The following is a 10,860-nucleotide window of genomic DNA, read 5'->3' on the forward strand; positions in this document are numbered from 1 at the left end:
CATCATTAGTAAATGTGCATCTCGATCTCCGGTCAAAATAGACATGGGGAGACCGGGGATTGTTGTAACACAGGATAGTTGTAACACTCTCAATATCTCCAAATCAAGCTCAAATCATTTCTCACTGTGCAAATGCTCAGTTTAGTCCTCAACCGTCATGTGAAGAAGCAAAACCCTGTGATAAACTGCAGATTTGATTGTCAAAAATCTGATTTTGAGGTAAGAAAGTAATTTGGGGACACATTTGTTTTTTGTGATGGCATCACCTGCTTTGTAGTTAGATTCTCAAAACTTATTTCAGGTTTATAACCAGTTTGTGTAGATTTATTTGATGTAAGTTTTAACATGTAGCTTAAATTGAAGCTAGCTAATGGCTGCAATGGTTAGTTTTAACAAGGCTGAGGAGGTCTGGGTGCAGTGCTGGGAATGAAAATGATGGGCCCACCAAGCCTGTACCCCAGGACTACCATACTACTCTCACAACTATGACTCTAACTGGGTGAACATGGCCAACATTCACACACACACACACACACACACACACACACACACACACCACCCGCTCTATCTCTCTCAAATTCACTCACACACACACACACCACCCGCTCTATCTCTCTCAAATTCACTCACACACACACACACACACACACACCACCCGCTCTATCTCTCTCAAATTCACTCACTCACACACACACACACACACACACCACCCGCTCTATCTCTCTCAAATTCACTCACTCACACACACACACACACACACACACACACACACACCACCCGCTCTATCTCTCTCAAATTCACTCACTCACACACACACACACACAATGTCACCGGGCCACAAACAAACATTCAGTTGTTTAGGTCAGATGTTGTTGTTTAGCTGAGAAGTGGATAGTTAACGGAGTGTAAAAAATAATTAACATTTTATGATTTTGTATTATGACTATTCCTGCCACACAAAATGTTAAAGATGGCAGTATTGTTATAATGTACTCAATAAAGGCTTTCAATATATTGTTGCATGTCATGATTTAAGCATTTTCACCCCAAGCCCTCTTACAACTGACCCAGGAGGTGTGAATTATTATTATTATTATATTATTTATAAATTGTAACATTTCACTCCTTGTATTTGAGACTAAGTCTGTTTGATTCCTGAGAGATAATACCTACACCAATTTGTAGCAGACAGATGGAAGTTGTTCCTATCACATTTTGAATGTAGTAGCTCAAACAATCTCTGAGAAATTGACAAAAACATTTCAAAAAGTGTTACAACCATCCCCGGTCTCCCCTACAACAGTACTATTTGTAGTCTAACTTTTAACATTTGTGGCACAAATCCAATGCAAGTCAATGGTACCTACAGTGCATTCGGAAAGTATTCAGACCCCTTGACTTTTTCCACATTTTGTTACGTTACAGCCTTATTCTAAAATGGATTAAATAAAAATGTAGATACAATACCCCATAATGACAAAGCGAAAACAGGTTTTTAGAAATGTTTGCACATTTATAACAAATATTTAACTGAAATACCTACTTTACATAAGTATTCAGACCCTTTGCTATAAGACTCGAAATTGAGCTCAGGTGCATCCTGTTTCCATTGACCATCCTTGAGATGTTTCTACAACTTGATTGGAGTCCATCTGTGGTAAATTCAATTGATTGGACATGATTTGGAAAAGCACACAACTGTTTATGTAAGGTCCCAGAGTTGACAATACATGTCAGAGCAATAACCAAGCCATGAGGTCGAAGGAATTGTCCGTAGCGCTCTGAGACAGCATTGTGTCGAGGCACAGATCTGGGAAAGGGTACCAAAAAATTTCTGTAGCATTGAATGTCCCCAAGAACACAGTGGCCTCCATCATTCTTAAATGGAAGAAGTTTGGAACCACCAAGACTTCCTAGACCTGGCCTCCCGGCCAAACTGAGCAATCAGAGGAAAAAGGGCCTTTGTCAGGGAGGTGACCAAGAACCCGATGGTCACTCTGACAGAGCTTGGTGTTTGCCAAAAGGTGCCTAAAGGACTATCAGACCATGAGAAACAAAATTATCTGGTCTGATGAAACCAAGATCTCTTTGGCCTGAATGCCAAGCTTCACGTCTGGATGAAACCTGGCACCATCCCTACGGTGAAGCATGGTGGTGGCAGCATCATGCTGTGGGGATGTTTTTTAGCGGCAGGGACTGGGAGACTAGTCAGGATCGAGGGAAAGACGAATGGAGCAAAGTACAGAGAGATCATTGATGAAAACCTGCTCCAGAGCGCTCAGGACCTCAGACTGGGGCGAAGGTTCACCTTCCAACAGGACAACGACCCTAAGCACACAGCCAAGACAACGCAGGAGTGACTTCGGACAAGTCTCTGAATGTCCTTGAGTGGTGTGCCAAGCTTGTAGCGTCATACCCAAGAAGACTCGAGGCTGTAATCGCTGCCAAAGGTGCTTCAACAAAGTACTGAGTAAAAGGTCTGAATACTTATGTAAATATGATATTTCAGTTTTTTATTTTTTATAAATTTACAAAACGTTCTATAAGCCTGTTGTCGTTTTGTCATTATGGGGTATTGTGTGTAGATTGATGAGGGAAAAAACAAATTTAATCAATTTTAGAATAAGGCTGTAATGTAACAAAATGTGGAAAAGGTAAAGTGGTCTGAATACTTTCCGAATGCACTGTATATTAGCATTTTCACGCATCAAAAAATGTATTGTAACTCAATGATGTTACTTATAGATGATTTGGATATGAAGCACAGAAATGCTAATTGACTTGCATTGGCACAAATGTTAAAAAGTTAACAATTGAAACAGTAGCCAGGTAAACAAAACCAAAGAATGGGTTGCTGTCATACCTGGTCCACGGGATGCTTACAGGGTATGAAAACCAATATGATTATGTTTTTTCAAAAAAATGTATTGGCACATATAATAATAATAATAATAATAATAATAATAATAATAATAATATGCCACTTAGCAGACGCTTTTATCCAAAGCGACTTACAGTCATGCGTGCATACATTTTTGTGTATAGGTGCAGTGAAATGTGTTGTTTTACAGGGTCAGCCATAGTGGTACAGCGCCCCTGGAGCAAATTAGGGTTAAGTGCCTTGCTCAAGGGCACACCGACAGATTTCTTACCTTGTTGGCTCGGGTTTTCAAACCAGCGACTCATAATTTTATAATTTGAGTGAACTATCCCATCAATGCCACACTCAAATGAACGTGCAAAAACAGGTTGGCTTATTGCAAATACGCTACCCTTTATGACATTGTGTAGGCCTACCAAACAGGACAATGATGAATAGAACAGGGATAAAGGATACGGGGATGTCAAGAACACTTTCCATCAACAAGGTTTTCCGTTACGTCCAATTATGAAGAGAGCGGCAATATTGCCTAGGCCTACTCCCAAGCTGTGTGCAAGTGGCAGGGTCTCTACCTTTTCACACCATCAAATCAAATGTATTTGTCACATGCTTCGTAAACAACAGGTGTAGACTAACAGTGAAACACTTACTTAAGGGCCCTTCTCAACAATGCAGAGAGAATAAAATATAAATAATATACAAAATAATAACACGAGGAATAAATACACAATGAGTAACGATAACTTGGCTATCTATATACACTGGGTACCTACCATCTTTGGTTTGGCAGAGGGAAAATGCACTCCGCGCCATTCTGGCTAAAGCATCTATCATGGGTAACTTTTTTGAGTGCCATAACCATAATGCAGTCCGTAATGCCTGCCTATTAGTCTACTGTAGGCCTCATTCAAATACATTGCATCGAGTTGGCTCTAGTTGCAATTACAGATTCCCTTGATGTTTGATGTCTTCAAGGTATACTTTAGTTCGAATTATTAGGTTAATCACAAATAAATATATCTATCATATGTCTTGGCACTCTGTTGAATAATATGTATGCTCATTAAAGTCAAGTCAAACAGAACTTAAGATCTGTGTTTAACATTTTAAATAATTCTAGAGGACCTCTAGAGGACTGACGACGTGAAGCTCATCTATCGATACTTTGTCTCCATCTACTGTACCAGAAGCGCACTTACCTCTTCAGTTCCCTATTCAGAATTTGACTTGCGCTGCCGCCCGCCACCCGGCGTCTCATCCCTCCCTCCGAGTCGAGGAATTTCTAAGTTCTTATCTTGGTCTGCACGTTGCTTGTCGGTGAATATTAACAAACAGCATTGTCTACGAATAAGCCAAAGGACCAAATTGTTTACACGCGACTGAACGGGAGAGGGGGGAGGAGGTGAGTGCTTAGTATATAAAGTACAGAAGGCGCACATGTGGAGCCACTGACAGAACCGTGCAAGTGGAATGCTTTTGCGCTCCTTTGTGAAGAGGTAACTTGTATCCAAACGTACGCAGTTGCCACCGTGTCGCTTTTTGCTGGCTTTTTTGAACTTTTTCCTTGACCAAGGAATATTCAATTTTGTGAAAAGGTTATTCTTTCTGGACTGAAGACATATAAAAAGATGGATTTAAGAATACTTTTCTCCATGTTGTCAATGATGTACTCTGGAATTGTACATACAGGTAAGATCTTGCAAAGAGACTCATGCTTTATTAGCCTAACTCTTGAATAGGCTATAAATGTGTGTTTCGGTATTTTTTCAACATAAATGGTCAAATCAGCGCAAGTACAATAAGATAATCCTAGATAATACATAATATAATATAATAATATAACAATAAATAATCATCCTAAATACTATAATCCTAGAGCAGAAATGAGGTTAAGCTTTGAGCACATAACTGTGAAGTCATATAAGTAACCTCTGATTATTCATTGTTGTAGAAGTAGGCTATATATAGCCATATTGTTATAATATTATTTGCATGAACACGATGAAGAAATGATTAGGTTGTCAAACTTTTAAGCACTGCGTTTTAGGCATTTGACTGTGGCTACTGCTGCATGCAATTGACTTTCCAAGTATCCCTGCATAATATTAGATACATATGACGATTTCTGTCAAAAGATTCAACATTGGTTATAATTAACATGCCATGATACTTCTCCTTCACAGTCTCATCTGCCCCTATGGGAAAGGAAACAGCGGTAGCTACCACGGCCAACCCGGTGCCAGTGCGCCACATCAGGAACAAGCGATGCTCCTGCGCGACGTTCCTGGACAAGGAGTGCGTTTACTTCTGTCACCTGGACATCATATGGGTCAACACGCCTGAGTACGTCACTTTTCCAACCGATTCTATTCTATTATTCTATGTAATGTAACTGGCTGGCTTGGTTACAGTTGGCTAATGATTTCGTTCATTTATTTAGGCGCGTGGTTTCCTACGGACTGGGCAACGCATCTAGAAAGAAGCGCGCCATCAAGGATCCCGAGGTCTCCAAACAGGACCCTCGATGCAAGTGCGTCAGTGAAGATGACAGCACATGTACACGCTTTTGTCAGCTGGAAAATCACCTCAGGTATAACATGTTGCAAAATATTAGCCCACAACTTCACTTGGTTCTAACTTGTCAGAACCTACTTACATAATGGTATTAGCCTGATAGTTGGGGTAATTACGCGCGTTCCATTCCATTACTGCAATGTGTATGTTGCAACATTGTAGCCTACACACATTATGCTAAATACATCACCATCTGTGTTTTGGTAGCATATTTCAAAACTCCGTCTCTATTTATCTTGGTGACCTATTCGATTCGATTCTCATTTGAGCTGCTGCCAACAAAGCAAATCACCGTAACCTGTGTGAACAATGTTACACGTTGTCGTGTTATTTTCCCCCTTAAATGTTGCGAAACCATAAGGATTCATGGCAACCCGACTCAAAGTATTGTGCACTTTCGTTTTTCTTTCTTTAGATACGCAGCAGCAGCAGCAGCAGCAGCGCCAGACACGGCGATCCGTCCTGCGCCAGACACCGTGATCAGTACTGTGTCAGACGCGGTGATCAGTACTGTGTCAGACGCGGTGATCCGTCCCGCCAAGGGCACTGAGTGTGGTGGGAGGCGGCAGTGCAAACACAAGCTGGCTGCCAAAACGACGAGGATTAAAAGGTAAGAGAAACCACTACTTAGACTGAACCCAGGCGAATACCACAGGTCTATTTGCAAAAGAAATGGACATGATCATTATAACCTCACGCAAGATACACGCTGAGTGTACAAAACATTAGGAACACCTGCTCTTTCCACGACATTAGACTGACCAGGTGAATCCAGGTGAAAGCTATGATCCATTATTGATGCCACTTGTTAAATCCACTTCAATCAGTGTAGATGAAGGTGAGGAGACAGGTTAAAGAAGGATTTATAAGAATTGAGACAATTGAGATATGGATTGTGTATGTGTGCCATTCAGAGGGTGAATGGGCAAGACAAAATATTTAAGTGCCTTTGAACAGTGTATGGTAGTAGGTGCCAGGCACACCGGTTTGAGTCAAGCAATGCAACCTGCTGGGTTTTTCACGCTCAACAGTTTCCCGTGTATATCAAGAATGGTCCACCACCCAAAGGACATCCAGACAACTTGACACAACTGTGGGAAGCATTGGAGTCAACATGGGCCCTCGAGCACAGTAGTATGATATTATGGGAAAGACTTGTGAAATGTGAAATTTAAGAATATAAGAAATTAAAATAAACAAAGAAACAAAGATCTTCTTGGTATCATTCCCATTATGTGGGAGATGTGACACGGAATTTCCCCACCCAGTCTCAGACTACCAGGACATGCATCAGCCCCTTGCAGAAGCGTCATAGTGAGGACTCTAATGGAGCTATCCCCTGACTGGCACATCTCCTTTCACATATCATCGTGTTTAGAAACCTAACCTCTGTCAGTCTGCCTGCTCTGTCACATCGTATCATCGTGTTTAGAAACCTAACCTCTGTCAGTCTGCTCTGTCACATCGTATCATCGTGTTTAGAAACCTAACCCCTCTCAGAGTCTGCTCTGTCACATCGTATCATCGTGTTTAGAAACCTAACCCCTCTCAGAGTCTGCTCTGTCACATCGTATCATCGTGTTTAGAAACCTAACCTCTGTCAGTCTGCTCTGTCACATCGTATCATCGTGTTTAGAAACCTAACCTCTGTCAGTCTGTCTGCTCTGTCACATCGTATCATCGTGTTTAGAAACCTAACCTCTGTCAGTCTGTCTGCTCTGTCACATCGTATCATCGTGTTTAGAAACCTAACCTCTGTCAGTCTGCTCTGTATTTAACACTTTAATAAAATAGAAACATAGAAGACAAATTGCTGAGCATGTCTGTTTGACTGCAGGCGATATGACAGTTCAGGCCAACCTTGGTGGTTTTGGTTAGTTAGGATGTTGACAACTGATGGACACCAATGCAAATCCCCATCGACATCACCTGAATTCAACTGTCTTAATAATAGCCCCTGAGAGGATGAATCCAGTTGTTTGAGTCTGATCACTGGTGTCTAACGGGCCTCTCCTCTTTCTCTCCAGGGTGAAACACAGAGACCACAAAGCAATTGGCCCCTCAGCTCTAAGGGCCACAGTGAAAGCGCGCCTGCTGCTGGAGAAGTGGATGGTAAAACAACAACACAAGTCGAGAGAAGAGAGATGAGGAGAGAGTTGAGGAGAGAGTTGAGGAGAGAGTTGGGGAGAGAGTTGAGGAGAGAGAGATGAGAATACACACAGGTGCACCTTGTGGGAGATGTCCACATACTCTGTCGCACTCACAGAGGGGAGAGATTCACCCATCTCTTTCTATCCACCTGCCATTGGGGACTCGCATGCTGTAGTCCCTGGAGATGCATTGGATACTCCACAGGAAGCCTGCCACTGGACCCACATGTTGGCTCAATGGTGTGGGTCACGAAAGGGGGTGAATGGCTGTGCTGGTGGGTGCAGCGTCACGTCTCCACTGAACTTGTCCCTCTTCATCAGAGATATGCAGACGGTCGGAGATACATGCAGGAGAAATCAGATGAACGGGCGTCAACTTTATTGACACCACATCCTAAAAGACAAGGATGGACACTTGATGGTCCTCCCATGTACTGTCTGTGGACACACCTTTGGACTTCAGCGGCAACCCTCAAACAGAACTTCAGATCATTAGCTAATGACTTGAATGGCTGAAGCCTTCCTCTGTACATTCCTTTGACTGTCACTGGATTTGAGAGACCGGGCTACTTCACGTAGCAGCAGCATCAGAAGCACTTTCGCTGCTAGCCTGTCCAGAGTGCTTATGTCTGCTCTTTCAAGAAGATGTTTGGATTCAAAGAAGATCACAATCTCATAGACTTATTGAATTGACTATATGGCCTGGCGTAAGTAACTCAACTGATTGATTCCGGGGGTTATCATAGTCTGACTGAGGTTTACCACCTTTGACAGACCTAACCTTTCCAAATGATCTTGTGGCTATCCATTAGAACTTGGGAGTTTTCTGCTGATATTGGTTTCTGTCTATGGTTGTATGAGATTTCTCTATACATATTGTATAATAATTAATCACTGTATATTGAATGCACATTGTTTCTGTCCCTATGTTTTATTTATTGCATTCATTTATAGTCATATTGGCCCATGATATAATAATATGTTGTATGTAATTTCTGTGAAATATTTTTGTCGCCAAGATAGTTTTGGCAAAACTTAGGGAAATAAATTGTCACACTTATTTAAAATTACTTTATCTCTCCTGGTATTCATTCTGTTACACACTCACATACATTATATTCCAACTCAGTTCAATTCAATTCATTCGTATTGATAGAACTTTATTGTCCCCGAAGGCCACACAAAAAAACGCAAGTGTAAGATCTGAACGGCAGCTGTAGACATGTGTCAAAGTGGTTTGTAATCAAATTAGATTCCTGAATAATCCTTTGCAACCATTGATGCACTATAAAGGGAATACAGTGCCATTTGGGACGCGGGTCTCCAAACCGTTGGAGACCTGAGATAATGAGAAAGTGCCGTGTCGACTAAAAAGTGATGATATGGAAGCTTACCAAAGTGTGATATAAATAATATGGCTAAGCTCAACCTTTCATCATTGTGTCAAACAAAAGCAAACTCTACAATGTGTCAAACAGCTGCAAGGGAGAATCCTTTGTGTGAAAAGTGGGACAAAAGTTGTGTTGCTTAGCTTACGCCATCATTTCAGGTTGTCGGAGGCGCGTTTTTCTCTCTCTATTTCGATCAAGATAGGAATACTCGAACTTTGCGTTCTCTGATACTACAAGTGACTCGTAACACAGCAGAATTCACCCATCAACCAGCCTGAGTTACTCTGAAGCGATTGTCAAACAGCAGTCCCCCAACTTAGAGACCCACGTTCCCTCCAACTCTCTGAGGTTCTGTTGAGACTTAAAGGCCATTATTTACAGCTGGCATGTCTTAATCAGCCTTTACCATGCCTGAGGGGCCTTAATTTGTCCTTGTTACCAAGTCTGAGAGGCCTTAGTTTGTCCTTGTTACTATGCCTGAGGGGCCTTAATTTGTCCTTGTTACCAAGTCTGAGAGGCCTTAGTTTGTCCTTGTTACCAAGTCTGAGAGGCCTTAGTTTGTCCTTGTTACCAAGTCTGAGAGGCCTTAGTTTGTCCTTGTTACCAAGTCTGAGAGGCCTTAGTTTGTCCTTGTTACCAAGTCTGAGAGGCCTTAGTTTGTCCTTGTTACCAAGTCTGAGAGGCCTTAGTTTGTCCTTGTTACCAAGTCTGAGAGGCCTTAGTTTGTCCTTGTTACCAAGTCTGAGAGGCCTTAGTTTGTCCTTGTTACCAAGTCTGAGAGGCCTTAGTTTGTCCTTGTTACCAAGTCTGAGGGGCCTTAGTTTGTCCTTGTTACCATGCCTGACACGCCTTAGTTTCCACAATACACCCCAGCCTCCACAATACACCCCAGCCTCCACAATACACTCCAGTAGATAATTAATTCACGTTTGGACTATGTAGGGAATAGCGTGCCATTTGAAACGCAGCCTTAGATTCCCTCTCAGCCCATATAAGTCAATAAGGGCAGTGGTTGGGGCCAGTGTGTTATTTATTTTATTTTACCTTTATTTAACTAGGCAAGTCAGTTAAGAACAAATTCTTATTTACAATGACGGCCTACACCGGACGACGCCCTACGGGACTCCCAATCACGGCCGGTTGTGATAAAGCCTGGAATCGAACCAGGGGGGTCTGTAGTGACGCCTCAAGCACTGAGATGCAGCGCCTTGGACCCGCTGCGCTGCGCCACTCGGCGTGAGTGTGACCTTGGTGAGTGTGACCTTGGTGAGTGTGACCTTGGGGACTGAATTCTTTATGCCCTGTGTCTATTTCACTGGCTGATTGACAGTCAAGAGTCAGCTCTGTAAATATGCACTTTCTGTAGGCCTAGGGCCACAGAGGAGAAGAGATTCTAAATGTAGTGTTTCTTCTTTAGCTATGTGACTTGTGTCGGTAACATGTGAAGTATATGTAAGTCACAACACAGGAACATAATATGTGACGTTTGACCAGTAGCCTATGTGTTGTGTGTTGTGTGATACACTGCTGGATGAACTCAGGGTTCAACAGATCCTCTCGCAGTCTATTGACGTGTCAAAACCTTTGTAGCCAATTGGGTAACACTATTGCTCGTTATACTGTGTGTGGAGTTCATACCACATGACCTCTCACTGCAGTGCAGAGATCACTTTGCTGTAGTTTTGATGCCGTTGAGAACTGAGGATGTTGTGCCTATCACAGCCTAGAGAGTGTGGAAAAGGATAGCTCTTTCATGACACTTTCAGCACATCAGGTGCTTTCTGCTTCTTTTGCAAAGCAGAGATCACAGTGTTGAAAGGGGCCGATTCAGACTTAGGAAATGGTACGCCTTTCCTAAGCGTGC

The 10,860-nt window shown here is 42.3% G+C and overlaps 1 protein-coding gene across 1 annotated transcript; it reads left to right on the plus strand.

Annotated features, from left to right (window-relative positions):
* The first annotated feature begins 4,349 nt into the window (after positions 1 to 4,349).
* LOC121586806 (endothelin-1-like) lies at positions 4,350 to 8,675 on the plus strand. The gene is made up of 5 exons (XM_041903803.1): positions 4,350 to 4,570; positions 5,065 to 5,224; positions 5,322 to 5,471; positions 5,871 to 6,065; positions 7,483 to 8,675. Exons 1-5 carry the CDS (start codon positions 4,510 to 4,512, stop codon positions 7,601 to 7,603), a joined length of 687 nt encoding a protein of 228 aa, XP_041759737.1. The 5' UTR covers positions 4,350 to 4,509; the 3' UTR covers positions 7,604 to 8,675.
* The last annotated feature ends 2,185 nt before the right edge of the window (positions 8,676 to 10,860 follow it).

Source organism: Coregonus clupeaformis, unplaced genomic scaffold (genome assembly GCF_020615455.1).
Source record: "Coregonus clupeaformis isolate EN_2021a unplaced genomic scaffold, ASM2061545v1 scaf0277, whole genome shotgun sequence".
Classification (NCBI taxonomy): domain Eukaryota; kingdom Metazoa; phylum Chordata; class Actinopteri; order Salmoniformes; family Salmonidae; genus Coregonus; species Coregonus clupeaformis.

Excerpts from the sequence above, each read along its gene's own strand:
- LOC121586806 (XM_041903803.1), top strand. The coding sequence starts at position 4,510 with ATGGATTTAAGAATACTTTTCTCCATGTTGTCAATGATGTACTCTGGA. Across the intron at positions 5,225-5,321 it reads ATATGGGTCAACACGCCTGA|GCGCGTGGTTTCCTACGGAC; the intron begins GTACGTCACTTT and ends TCATTTATTTAG. Across the intron at positions 6,066-7,482 it reads AAAACGACGAGGATTAAAAG|GGTGAAACACAGAGACCACA; the intron begins GTAAGAGAAACC and ends CTTTCTCTCCAG.